We start from the raw sequence: 14,533 nt of genomic DNA, 5'->3' as shown, positions 1-14,533 counted from the left end.
GAGTCCTAACCCTCCCGTAACTCCCCAACACATGAGCCAGTTATCAGTTGCCATACATCACATTTGCAGGGTTCCCTCCTGTTAAGAGGAAAGTGAGCTCTTTCTTGAGCCCATATTATTATCAACACTGGCAAAGTGAAAGTTAAAAGGGCCTTGTATTTCAAAATGGGAAGTCCACATTTCTTTGTACGAATAAAAAAATATTCCTACAATGTTTAATATGTAAATTAAATGGGTCTATTTTGAAAGATGACAATTTAGGGCTCTATAATGAAACTGCCTGGCTTTACTCATTTTCATTATTAAATGCCTGGTCCCTTTAGGATTTTGAGTTTGCAACTCCTATAACAATAGAACATTTACACTGATAAATTATGTCTCAAGACTGCACGAACTGGGGGTTGTTTAAATATATAAAGAGATCTAATTTCATGTCCTTTTTTCAAAAAAGGAAAAAAAATTACCTCAATATTTCATTTAGGAAACTTCATGTGTTATAAAACATTGGGACTAGAGAAATTGTTTCACTCTCTGAAATTCTATAATTTTGCTTTTAATTCTAGGATTGTAAGTGGAAAATGTATATGGAGATGGATGGGGATGAAATTGCAATAACCTACATCAAAGATGTGACATTCAACACTAACCTACCTGATGCAGAGATTTTAAAGATGACAAAGGTAGGGTTCTATTTACGGCTTAAAAGCTTTTTTGAATTCACAGATATCAAACAAAGACATTAAAATCCCCCAGCAGTGTGCTTTTGTGCTTGTCGATGTTCACGTCAGCTCAGCTTCAAGCTGCCTGTTGAAAGGCACATTTTATTTAGCCGATTGAGATCATAATAGTTTTTTGTTAAAATTCCACTTAGGCTGTGTGAACTAAAAAGTACTACAAGAAAGTGTCGTTTAAATTTTTTTTTATTTTCTTCTCTATTTCTTTATGCTTACTCTGTCATTTGTTAAAGGAAAGAAAATGCCAAAGATGAAAATATTTACCTCAAATTTGAGGTCATTTTTTAAACTTTGAAAAACTTGTGCGGAGGAAGGCTTTCTTGAAGGACTGAGGTGAGGTTATTCAGGAGGCACCTGTTGATGTCTTCATAGCTTCCTTGAGTTCACACCTCCGGCCAGAGAACACCTCACTACTTCAGGGTCAGTGGTAGAAGCATGCCCTTTACAACACAAAAGACAGATTGAGAGAAATGCTTAGCTTCTCCTCAAAATGGAAAAAAATTCAGTTCTGTCCCAATAAATCTGAAAAAATACCTTTGAGACTTCAACAGGAGGAGAAAGTCAACAACTTGGGTGAATAACCATGCTATCCATCAGACCATCACTTGAAACTTCACATAAGCCACTCTTTAGTACGTGATGAACTGTGTATTTGGTTACAGTGAAGAAAGTGGGGTGGGTAGCAGAGAAGAACCTGGGTACAAACACAAGTGGGGAAGTGAAGAGTCTTCAAAGCCACAGCATTAGACTTGCAAATGTGTTCCCTTCCCAGGCATAAGATTGCTAAACATCCAAGTCCTTTTAATTTACAAGTGTATTCATCAAGTCGATTGATTTGATATTCATTGTTGGAATCTTCTGAGTAACTGGGAGTCATTTCAATGGTGTTATTTATCTGTAAAGGTTATGATCTGGTTTTAACTTTCCTTTATTTTGTTGGGACATGATGTTTTGATGTCTTAAAGGCTGGACAGATCCTTGCTCCTTCCCCCCAACCTATGCCATTTAGAAGCAAGATCCAAGTCCTTGCTTGCTAACAGAAGGAAGCCACTCACAGCAAAAATGACAGGGTACAGCTCTAAAGCCAAATACAGGTGTTTCTGGTATAATGCCACATATGCACTCCCAAAGAACCACATCTTGTGCAAAATCACACACCAACATTAACTGGGGGCTATAGGAAAAACAGGATTGGGGGAGACCATTCAAAATCTGTAGAACTTTTTAACATCAACAGAATCATAACAATACTAATTAAAAAGAGAGAAAAGGAAAAAAAAAAAAAAAAAAGAACCCAGTTAAATCTCTACCACATGTGCTTTGTACCCATCTCAAGGCCAGTCATTTGTAGCCTTAAGTATAGAATGAAGGGGTGGAGGGTGGTTAAAAGAGTGGAGATTCACTTATAATAAAAACCATTTTCATCAAAGTTAAAATGGGATCCAAGGTGTCAGGGTGAAAAAGTTTCCTTCTACCCTTCTAAGTTCTTGGGCTGGTCTAATAATTAAATTAACATAAGACAGATTAACAGGAGAAGAATTTAATTTTGTACATACAGGAGCCCCAAAGATGTGAGACTTACGGGCAAGTCAGGAAGCTGAGGCTAATATATGCCATCCTCAGCTAAGGAATGAGCCAGGGGCCTGGGGCTTCAAAGAGGGGAAGGCAATTCACAGGGAGATAACAAGAGCAGATGTTTGGTAGTTAGAAGCCTGCCCTGCCATGCAGATAGGTCTTTCAGATTAAAAAAAAAAAAAAAAAAAAAAAAAAAAAAAGTATCTCTGATAAAAGCTCTCTTTCTGGGCCAGGTGCCCTATCTAAATTCTTTCAGGCAGTTATGGGAGAGGTAAAAGTTTTTCTTGAGTCTTCTGGGTTTTGATGGTCTTCAGCTAAAAATACAATACACCTGTCAAAGTGCTATGTTTTGGGGTGACATAGTCTCCTTGTGAAAGGCATAGGCTTCTTCATTAATCCTTTCATTTAATAATGTTGCCACAAAGCAGCCTTTGCATGCACAGCCTTGCTGGATAGCCTGATACAGTGAAAACAGAGTAGTTGTTGAAACTACTAACCCAGCCATTGCTTGCATTCAAAGAAGGCACTTCTGAGTCTGTATAGTTAAGTCTTTCTCTTAATTATCAGAGATTTCTACTGATGCTTCAAAATATTAACATGAATAATGAATGACCTAATGATAGGGTTGAGTAGTATATCAGAAAAGAGAAGATCGTGGGACTAAGACTAGATGTTTAGAATTACAGGAAAAGAGGTCTTATGAAAACTAACATCCAAGACATTAGCACGTTGTGAGTAATCACACGTGAACCAACACCATGACTTTCATGATAATCTGACATTATACCCTATTTGCCAATTGCATATGGCACAGCTGGCCTCAAAGATCCATGCCATAGTAGGGCAGGCACTAGACCATCCTAACTTTTGTTTTTCAGCCCCCCTTTGTAATGGAGAAGTGGAATGTAGGAATAATGGAAAATCAGACTGTAGAATGCACTGTCACATATGAGGTAAGCTTGGGGTTGGGCAAGGGTGGGGTGCTGGTGGCTTTACCATCAGTTTCTTAGTAGGAATTTATTAGCTCCCTCAACAGTGCTTAAAATCAGAAGAGAAATTATTTAACCAACATGAATATGGGAAGATTAACATAATTACTCTAACAAAATGCTGGTAAGGAAAGAGAACAGGATATTCTTGCCCAGGTAAAGATTGAGACAGTAATACATCCATTCATCAGCTAATGATTGAACATCTACATGCTGTGTAACATGTTAGGTACTGGGGTTATACCAAACAGTGACCAAACCAAAGCTCTGCCTTCTTAGTGCTTAGAGTTTAGGGGTAAATCAGCGATTCTTCACAAGGACAGAGAACAACTTCTACTATCACCTGGTGGGGAGAGAGGTCTATTCTCAAAAACAGATTCCATATATTTTATATATGGATAAATAGAAAAACTGACACTTTAAAAAATATGCTACTAAGATTAAAATTCACATATTTAGCAAATACCTACTGACAGTTACTCTTCTATGATTAGGGCAGACTAAATCTATACTCTCTCTTGAGGTTCCAGTGAGAGGAGATCGATAATAAATAGGTAAGCAATAAGCAGAGAGTGATAAGTGGTAACCAGAAAATAGTGAGACTTGCGCCATGAGACTGGGTGGTTAGTTAGGGAAGGCCTCTCCTCTGAGGAGGAGGCAGCAAGAAAGAGCACAGGAGAGTCAAGGCCAAGCTCCTGAGGCACAGAGGACAATGACAAAGCTCCCGAAAGGGGCAGGCTGGATCACAGAGCTTCGTGGGGCCACAGTGAGGAGTTTGGATTTACTATGAACACAACTGGAAGCCAATGGGGTGTTTTAAGCAGTCTATTGCTTAAAATAATCTAATTATGTTTTTAAAATCAGCAATATCTTTGGGTGCCTGGGTAGCTTAGTCGGTTAAGCAGCCAACTTTGGCTCAGGTCATGGTCTCACGCTCTGTAGGTTCAAGCCTGCATCGGGCTCTGTGATGATGTCTCAGAGCCTGGAGCTGCTTTGGATTCTGTGTCTCCCTCTCTCCCTGCCCTAACCCCACTCACACTCTGTCTCTCGGTCAAAAATTAATAAGCATTTAAGTCTTTTTTTTTAAAAATCAGCAATATCTACATGGCTGGTGGAACATAATGCTTTACAAGGTAGAGAAACCCTGCAGGAACAGGGGGGAGGGGAAGAAGTAGACCCCAGAGTCTCATGACACATGGAGATATTATATTAATATGCATCTGCCATCAAAAGGACATGTATTTCATTCATTCATTTTATTATTCATTCAGGAAACATTTGGTAAGGATTCACCAAGACCCAGGCACTATAACAGGAGTTTACACCTGTTTTATCCCATTAACGTTGTATAAATACTGAGAGATAGACAGCATTAACTTTCATAGGGAAAACAGGCTCAGAGAGATAGAACGAGGTCCCGAGGTCTGGGGTGGTCGGTGGAGTCACACCCAGGCTCTCGGACTATAAACAGTTTCCACTATTCCTCAGCTGTCCTACCTGTTCCCTTACCAGCAGTAAGATGAGGGAAGTCAGCCTGTAAATGGACTCCATGCACTGCTGCATTGTGATGGTCTTCTGAGCCGCCAGATTGGCTCTGATTCAGCATTGGAAATCCATACCCTGGCTAGTCCACTTATCCAGGGTGATCTGATGCCGGAAGCCAATGAGTATTACAATAGTTCCTTATCCTCACCAGCCAGGGAGCACAGCTTGTCAGGGATGAGGTGCCTGAGAAATAGCATTAACTGTCAAAGTGCTGCTGGTAGGACATAAAACCTAAATAAGAACAGTTGATTGGTCCTGAGAAACATGGAATCTAGACTGTTGTGGAACCTGTTGACCAGCCCCCACTATGCAGGAGAGCCTTCTTTTTAGTAACTTTTCTTCTCCTCTCTCCTTCCTCTTCCTCCTTCTCCTTATACTCTGTGATGATGTGCTACTTGTGTCTGTAATTGTCACTGCAGGGTTTTTTAAACATATTTTCATAACCATATCGAAGTCTGAGAGGCTCCTGAACCTGATTTGTGACACCCGGTGATGAAGGGTTTCAGGATGAGAAGGTGGTGTGTCTTGATCTGGTATCTTCTCCTTTTTCTAGTCCTTATTTTTACCTCCCTACCCAGTCTCACTTTTGTATCTGTTACCCTGCACCCTCCATGGGGATAATTATCCACCAGACTGCCCACACCCACTCAGTTACCCTGCTGATCAAAGGCAGTCGTGGGCAAAACAGGGGTCAGATTTTTATGTATTCAAATCTGTCTTCAAGTACTCTAAACAGAAGAAATTGTTTTTCAGTCCTTAGTAAGCAAAAAGGTAAGTTGAGATTCACCAGATAGAATAAATTCTGGGAGATGACAACCACATTTTGAACTACTATAATCCACTAAGGAATAAAGTGGTCAGAACTTTCCTTTTAGGAGCGCCTGGGTGGGCTCAGTTAAGCATCTGACTCTTGATTTCGGTTCAGGTTATGATCTCTGGGTTGTAGGATCAAGCCCCACATTGGGGTCTAGGCTGAGACAATGGAGCCTACTTGAGATTCTCTCTCTCTCTTCTCTGCCTGTCCCCTGCTCTTGTGCATGCACACGTGTGCTCTCTCAAAATAAATCAAAAACAAACAAAACACTTTCCTTTTAATCAGATTACCATATTTAGGCAGGCTGATATTTCACCTAATGCATTATGATAATAGTGTTCTCAGGAGTTAAATGGGAGTAACATAATAACTTGAGTTCTTTTCTTCCTGTTTTATAAGCACAAGCATGTCGTTGTTTCTCTCTCTCTCTCTTTTTTTTTTTTTTTTTTTACAGAGTGATGTTAGAGCTCCCAAGAGCACTAAACATGTCCACTCAATTCAGTGGAGTAGAATGAAACCTCAGGATGAAGTGAAAGCCGTTCAGCTTGCCATTCAGACACTACTCCCCAACTTAGAGGGCAGCTCTAGAAGCAGGTCTGATTCAAGTAAGTTAGAGATGTGTGCTAGACTAGATTCCAAAACCTTAAATATCAATTTCTCATACCAGGGATAAGTGCCAGTCTGGTAACAGACAATATAAGACTTCCTTCTTCTATTTTTAGAATATTGGTCTTATACACATACTATATGAACAGTAGTGTTTATGGGCTTATAAATATTAGCATATTACAATAAATTTCAGTATTTGGATAACTATGATAAAGACGAAAATTAATAATTATGTTATACTGGTAAATAAGCATATGTCTATTTATACACTGACATATTTCGTTTCCCAAGTCATAGACAGATATTAATCTTCCGTGTCCCGCAAACATTCCTATGAAACCAATGCGATGACTGGGGCAATTTCTTGCATCCTGAACACCACGGATACATCAGAGCATAAGAATGATAGGGGAAGGGTAGGAGGAAGGGAGGAAGAGAGGGGAATAACAAAGGTAAGGGAGGACAGAGAAAGAGAAAACATGAAATGCATATGACGGACAGTAGTGACAGTAATTACAGATGCTACACTGAAACAATTTAGAAATTACACAGGGGAAGCCTGGCCGCCTTGCTGTTAAATTGGTCATTATTTGGTAGATTCAGGGAAGAGGTCCTGACCTTCACCTTCATAGATGTCTAGAAATTCTAATACAACCCAGAGTTAGGCTCTGGGGGACTGCAACAAGCTAACAGATGCATGGAAGTTGGGTGCATAAACCCCCATGCAATTCACTTTTTACCAGGAGAAATATACCTGCCCAGCGAACCAGAAATACATGTTTCCTGGTCAGTGCATTATTTTTCCTGGTAAGAAAATATACCTGAAAAGCCATATCATAAGGTTCTTTGATGGCATGGAGATAACGTACCCCGATGACTGCTGTCACTGAGTTATGAGAACCTAGCTAACCGTCCTCTACTCTCAGGACTAGCTTACCAACTGGACCAGATCTTTCCATACATCGGCCAGCTGGGGGGGTGGGGGTGGGGCAGTTGGTTTGGTTATTTTCTTTCACAATGAATCATGACAAGACATTCTGGCCACCACGACTGAACTGGAGTTTTCACCAAGCCTTCTCGGGTACACACATATTTTCAAACCTCTCTTAGGGCAAGCTGTTTCTACACACCACTAACCCAGGTAATGGGTGTTGATTCTCACTAGTGGCCCTTACCTGGAGCATGGCATTTCTAGGTTCTTTTATTTGGTAATCCAACAATCTCTTCTTGCATGCCTACTATCACCTTTAAAAGGACTTCTTACTATAATAATTTTCCCCTCCCAAATAATTAATATTTACCGGCCACATTTTACTTTCATTGCTACGATTCTATTTGATCCCTACAACACTCCTGTGCAATCTGTGGGCGTCTTCTCTCTCCACTTCTGCTATATTTTTCCCTTTTACTAAAAGCTGGTTTTCTGTTTCCCCAGCCACAGGACACAGAATAGCTGCCAACTGCCTCCAAGTTTTACATGGTTCAAATCCCACCACTTTGAGAATCACCAAATACTTCAACAGTTCCAATTCTAGATTTCCTGGAGTAAGACTGTTGCTGTTTTTTCCAAGCATTCTCTTCTGGACCAATTAACTCTATCAGCAGGAGGAGGTGGTGGTGGGTAGCATAGCCCAGTGGGGGACGCAGGTGGTGAGGACATCCTGTGCGGTGAACTGTAGCCATATGGGTGGAGACAGGGGAGAGACATTCCCCAAAGAGGACAATAAGCAGATGTCTGACAAGTGTCCTGTACCTCTCTGATGTCTAAATCTTTTGGGAGAAAGCAAATTATTTCTCTAAGAGAGTTAGGAAACGTCAATACCCTTCAATCTCCCAGTAGAATGGTTTTGGATAAACCTTTCCCTCTATTATTAACTGGAGAGGTTGTGGGATAAAAGGAGAGAGTGACCCCCCCACCCCATGGCTCACTTCAGTTTTAGCTAGTTTGCCTCCCCCTTCCCTCTTCCTTGTATTTCTTTTTCCCTTTTGCTGTGAAAACTCAGAGGACACCACCTGGACCAATTAGGATATATATTTTAGCTGCAAGTAACAGAAAATCCAACTTCAACTGTCTTCCTCCCAAATGGACCAAAGTGCAGTCCCAGGAACAGTAGCCTCAGGATCAATGGGAACTTGTTAGAAATGCAAATTCTCAAGCCCAACCCCAGACCTGATGAATCAAAAACTGGGAGGAGGGACCAGCAACCTTGGCATGCAAAAGCTCTGAAACACGGGTTTCGGCTGTAATAAAATAGTTATCTTCTGGACTGAAGAAGTCCAGAAGGCAGCTGGGCTCAGGCCCAGTGAGAGAAGCTAGCTCACTCATGTTGAGGACCAGGAACAAACCTCTCCTTCCTTCTGCTCTGCCATCTTAGTATGTGCCTTTACCCACCGCCTAGCTCTGCCACATTTACTGTCGCCACACAAAGATACGGCAACGTGCAGAGGCCACAAAAGGCCGATGCCTTCCCTGCTCTCCTGTCCAGGGGTGAGAAAGACCTAACTACATGCCGCCAGCAGACCACCTCTCCAGTTGCCTCAGCCAGAAATGAGCAACATGATATCACTGCATCTGGCTCAGGCCAATCAAAGTCTGCCACTAGAGCCAGAATGTGGTCAGCGTCCCCCACTGTGCATGGCTCCAGCAGGGGGTTGGATGCAGGACAAAATCAGGGCTCTGTCAGAAGCTAAAATTTCAGAGAAATCAAGGGGAAGGCAAGAAGGCACTGCGGTTGGGTGAAGCTGTGAGGAGTGTCTGGACACAGCAGGTCAACCTGTGCAGGGCAGTGAGGGAGGCTGCTTGCTGGGAGTCAGGAGTGAGCGGGCTTCTATTCCTCTCCAGAACTCATGGCAAGAACAGCCCAGGGAGGACTACAGGGAACTCAAGAATGTGGGCAATATGGTTCAGGCCCTGGGGGAGGCAGAAAAGACCCAAGGAGGGAGGGACTTACTTATTCACTGAAATAGAGCTTACCAAATGGTTCCTGTTAATTCACCATTTTTTTTTTTTACCTTAACTTCTCTTCCTGTTTGCTGTGAAGCTTCATTTTTCATGGATTAAAAACAAAAACAAGGGGCGCCTGGGTGGCGCAGTCGGTTAAGCGTCCGACTTCAGCCAGGTCACGATCTCACGGTCTGTGAGTTCGAGCCCCGCGTCAGGCTCTGGGCTGATGGCTCGGAGCCTGGAGCCTGTTTCCGATTCTGTGTCTCCCTCTCTCTCTGCCCCTCTCCCGTTCATGCTCTGTCTCTCTCTGTCCCAAAAATAAATAAAAAACGTTGAAAAAAAAATAAAAAAAAAAACAAAAACAAAAACAAAAACAAAAACAAACCATTTCTTATTCCTGGACCTCAGAATCTCTCCTCTGGAGATGTGAACAGTCTTTCTTCCAAGCAATCCCTAGCTGTCTCAACCGGCTGGAACCCAATTTCTTTTATCTGCACTGAGGGTTCTTGAGGATTTAAAAGTGCCTGGTGGCAAAAAGCCTTTCATTTACTGAACATGCCCTTACCATTCAAAACACACCAATAGCAATCTCTAGAAGTGACAACATGGCTAAGTGGGAAAAAGATGGGTTTTAGATGCAGAAAGACCTGGATTAGCTGAGTGACCTTGGGCAAGTTACCTAGCCTCCCAAGCTGCAGTCTCCTTGTTTACAGAATAAGATTATTAGTACTTACCTGAGAAGATTATTGAGAGGATTAAATAAGGTCATGTAATTAAAGCCTATGGAACAATGCCAAGCATATAACATATACTCAGTAAGTGCAATCACCCTTATTTTTTAAAAAGTGTTTCTAATAATAAAGGAAATGTCCTTATACCTAGCCTAGAACTTCTCTGAATGGTAAAGATTGAAGCATCCAAACAGGCTTGAATTATCTCAAGGCAGTCTTATGAATTAGACCTGCAGCTTTACAGTGGCTTAAAAGATGCTCATTTCCATTTCCTCTGCAGGTGCTGATCGCCAGTGGCTGGATACTCTGAGGATGCGGCAGATTGCATCCGATACTTCTTTACAACGTTCTCAGAGCAATCCTATTCTGGGGTCACAGTTCTTCTCATATTTCAATGACCAGGATTCCTATGCTGCTGCCGTAAGGCGGACCCAGGTGCCCATTAAGTATCAACAGATTACACCTATAAACCAATCCAGAAGCTCCTCTCCTACTCAGTATGGACTGACCAAAAACTTCTCTTCTCTGCATCTCAACTCCAGGGACAGTGGCTTTTCCAGTCTTCCAAGTGACAACTCTTTAGAGAGGGGTCGGTACTCAGAGAGAAGCAAAAACAAATATGATTGTGGTAGTGCATCACTCAATTCTTCTCCTAGGGGAAGGTACAGTGGGAAAAGTCAGCATTCCACTCCTTCAAGAGAAAGATATTCTGGAAAATTCTACGGGGTTTCTCAGTCAGCACTCAATACTCACCAGTCGCCTGACTTTAAGAGAAGTCCAAATGACTGCCACCGGTCCAGGACCATACCGGGGATGCCTCTGCACACAGAGACAGACTCAAGAGCCAGTGAAGAGGAGAGCAGAGTCAGCGAAGGAGGATGGACAAAAGTGGAATACCGAAAGAAACCTCACAGGCCCTCTCCTGCCAAGACTAACAGGGAAAGAGCCAGAGGAAACTACCGGGGAAGGAGAAACTTTTGATGAACTGAACTAGAGAAGTTTTCTTAAGCAGGTTTTTTTTTCCTTTTCTTTTTTTCTTTTTTAAGATGTAATGGATTTTGATAATACCTTCAGACGGAATTAACAAAAAGACAACTTTTCCAATTTTGGATTTAGGAAATGCCTTCTAATTGAGACTACAGCCAAACCACAGCTAAAATGATGGATGTTGGCTGCCAAGGATGATAACTAGACTTCAACATAACTATACATACCTGCATCCCCACACCCCAAATTAACATTTTGACAGGAGGGGATATGCCACCTCATTTCCCTAACCACCGCCATTCTGGTTAGCAGGGCCTGGGCTAGGGTGAGGTTCAGTGGGGCACTTGTCTTGGGTGCAAAAGTTCAGGGGGTACCAGGAAGCTCGGCAATCAAGATACATAACATTCTAATGCAATATTTAAATAAATGAAAATTAATGCAAAAATTCTGTGATAAACAAATCAAAATTCTACATAAATATAGGATCAGTATTACTGATTTTCCCTCTTGTCTTAGACCCCGGTATGGCTTGGTAAGGCACTGTTACTGTAGATCCTATTTGAAAACTTTGATATTTTGTTCATCATGAATTTTTGCATTAATTTAAAAAATACTGCATTAAAATATCATTTATCTCGATTACTGAGATGTTGGGAGTTTTTGGTTGTTTTTCTTGAGGCCTCCTTAAATTTTGTGCCCTAGGCAAGGGCCTCACTTGCCTTACCCGCATCCTGACACTGCTGGTTCGTATTTATTTTAGTAAGGTATTTGGATTCTTATCCTGGTCAGAGCTGAAGTAATTTGGCTTGTCATTTTTAGGCAATAAAAGAGGTTATTGAACTTAATCTTGATTATGATGCATATCTCCTTCATTAAGACTCATCTGAAACCAAAGATCTAAACTGCCTAGGAGATTTGTGGTTACTACTTTTCCAAAGCTCCCAGGGACTGCTTTTGAATATTATTTTGTACATTTTACTAAAGGAGAAGCAAAGAGGGAAAAAAAAGTCCACAAAGACCCCCTGGAATGTCAGAAATCTAAAATCTGAAAGAAAACAGACACAGAGTGGGATAATAACGTCACAAGCCACAAGCCAAAGAAATTTAAAATTACCAACATCTTTGTTAGCACCAGCCAGTAAATACCATCCTTGAAGCAAGAAAGCTCTAAGCAGCTGGGGGAAAAGAGGTAACCGGTACAGGTGGGAGGAAACTGCCTGCCGTTTAGGACAGGAATCGTGAGATCCAACTTGGGAAATTCTTCATTGTTTACAATTCAGAAAGTCAGGAGGAAATAAACTTTTATGTCAAATAAATAAATGTTACATTCCAATACATTCTGAGATTCTGTTCAACATTCACTAACCCTGAATATCCAGTGTCCTTTGCCTGCACAGGATTCTCAGTGCTCTGTAGAAATTCAAATGCCACACTGGTTAATTCTCTGGGGTTGAGTTCTCTCTTAATAGAAACCAGTCATCAAGGACATGCTTATATTCCCAGAGAAGCGGATCTGCTCTAACACAGTGCCTGGGGCCTGGTGGAGGAAACCATTTTTGGGAGGCAATAAAGTCAAGGTTATAGGAAATGACCTTTATTTACAAGGGAAGCTGTGACCTAAACGTTGATGCAACAATTCAATGTTGTAAGTTGTATTGTTTGCCACCTGCATTTATAAGCAAAAGCAATGGAGAATGGTAAAATCAGAGAGCAAGGTGTTCTTTTCCATCATGGATAACCAACATCTCTAAGGTTGTAAGCTCCACTGTGATCTTTTCTCACAAATCTGATAGCTACTACAGTCTGTTTTCAATTATTTTCCCCATGCCCTTTGAGTTTAAATTTAAAGAAAAATGGACTAATAGAAAGTATGCTACCTTAATGGCATGCTGCTTCCAAATAAGCAATAAATTTCTCTGATGAGAATTTTTGGGTAAGTGGCTAAACACAGAACAGAGTCTTAACTAAGTCAGTCTGAAAGGAACACAAAGTATGGCTTTAATTACTAACCAAAATGGGCATTTTGAAGAATTATTTAAGACTCTAGTTTAAAAAGTGTTACACGAATGATTGCTTGTTACAGTCTATTTTCTCTACTTCTTGCTTTCCTGGGCTATGGGTTAGAGAATCCAGGCTGGTAGTGAAATGACTTAATGACCTCAGCCCTATTTAGTGTAGTAGCTGATTGCAAATTGGTTATTCCAAGAGCACACAAAACTGACCATTTTGTAATACCTCTTGGAAAAAATACTTGTTAGCATCAATGCTCCCAGTCAAAACGAAAACAACAATATCTAGAATCTGATTCTTGGTTGTAAAGAAATAATAAGAGTTGGATGTTCTTTCTTTCTTTCTTTCTTTTTTCTAATGATGCTTATTCACCGAGAGTTGCTTGCCAGGTTGAAAGATGAAATAAGAACAGAGCAAGGATTAATAGAATTTTTTTTTCCATCCAACTAAATCAGTTGCCAACAATGAGAAATTATAGAACTTACAAGAGGCTGGATTAAAAAAAAAAAAAAAAAAAAAAAGGATATTTTAAGAGAAAAAATTCCAGTAGAAACAAATTAAGAAAATACATCTTGAGTTGGGCATCTCTAAATGTGGCGATTTAGTGTCATTAAGGAGGTTTTTGACAGGATCTGGAACTGCTGAATCTATGTCGGTTGCTACCATACAGGTAGTCATTATTCTAGGCTCAGCCCAAACAAAGCAAGATATTTTGCTCTCTGCAAAGTCACTGAATTAGCAATTCTATAGAAATAGTCTGAATAATCAAATAATCCCAAATCTGTAAAGGAAAACTGGAGATTATTTATCAGGGACTAATTTTAGAAATAAATATAAACTAACAATTGTTTTCAACCAGTTAATAACGAATATAGTTCATAAGAATAATAACAATTAAACTGCAGTATTTAAAACTATTCACAGTGAAATTGAGAATGGTAAAATCTAACCTGGGAAAATTAGATTAAGAAACAATTGCCACAAAAGAATACCCACAGTGGCACAAGTGATAACTGGTAAAATTTCAACAAAACAACTTTTGATATATAAAACCTTCATGTAAAATTTAAATTGAAAAGAACTGATCCCATGGGGTAAAAATGATACAATAAAAAATTTAATATAAAAATGAGAGGCGGGGCACCTGGGTGGGTCAGTCGGTTAAGCGTCCGGGAATGATCTCCTTATTCCCGAGTTTGAGCCCTGCATCAGGCTCTGCACTGACAGCTCAAAGCCTGGAGCCTATTCCAGGTTTTGTGTCTCCCTCTCTCTCTCTCTGCCCCTCCCCTCCTTGCACTCTGTCTCTCTGTCTCTCTCTCTCTCAAAAATTAAAAAAAAAAAAGGGGCAATTTTATTATGTTGGATAGAAAATCAGGAAGTTAAATTGACAATGACATTCACTTCATGCAATTCTTTCTTGAAAAAAAATCTTAATAATTATATAGTTTTGATAAAAATATTTCATCCATATAGAGTCAGATGTCCTAGGGAAATCAAAATGTCCAGTAGTACGAAGTAGCAGAGCCAGAACATCCTGGACACAGCTCTGGGCATTCTGACTTCACAGAGATTTTTCCATTAGAGAAGTAACAGCT

General features: G+C 40.6%; 1 protein-coding gene and 1 long non-coding RNA gene across 2 annotated transcripts in view; one reads left to right on the top strand and one right to left on the bottom strand.

The window, feature by feature from the left end:
• The window catches only part of MAP3K20 (mitogen-activated protein kinase kinase kinase 20), a 187,202-nt gene extending 174,939 nt beyond the window's left edge, over window positions 1-12,263 (top strand). The window contains exons 17-20 of the mRNA XM_060621687.3: window positions 564-680; window positions 3,188-3,262; window positions 6,112-6,262; window positions 10,222-12,263. Of these exons, the coding sequence (XP_060477670.1) occupies window positions 564-680; window positions 3,188-3,262; window positions 6,112-6,262; window positions 10,222-10,922 (1,044 nt within the window). The 3' untranslated portion in view covers window positions 10,923-12,263. The remainder of the gene's footprint in view (window positions 1-563; window positions 681-3,187; window positions 3,263-6,111; window positions 6,263-10,221) is intronic.
• Window positions 664-6,177, bottom strand: LOC132671187 (uncharacterized). The gene is made up of 3 exons (XR_009606986.3): window positions 4,808-6,177; window positions 1,269-1,428; window positions 664-1,174 (listed from the first exon to the last, which is right to left on the bottom strand). It is a non-coding gene; the product is annotated as an uncharacterized LOC132671187 (long non-coding RNA).
• Window positions 12,264-14,533: the final 2,270 nt, after the last annotated feature.

The sequence above is a fragment of the Panthera onca genome, chromosome C1, assembly GCF_046562875.1.
Source record: "Panthera onca isolate mPanOnc1 chromosome C1, mPanOnc1 haplotype 2, whole genome shotgun sequence".
NCBI classification, from domain to species: domain Eukaryota; kingdom Metazoa; phylum Chordata; class Mammalia; order Carnivora; family Felidae; genus Panthera; species Panthera onca.
This window is presented reverse-complemented; position numbering and strand designations above follow the sequence as displayed.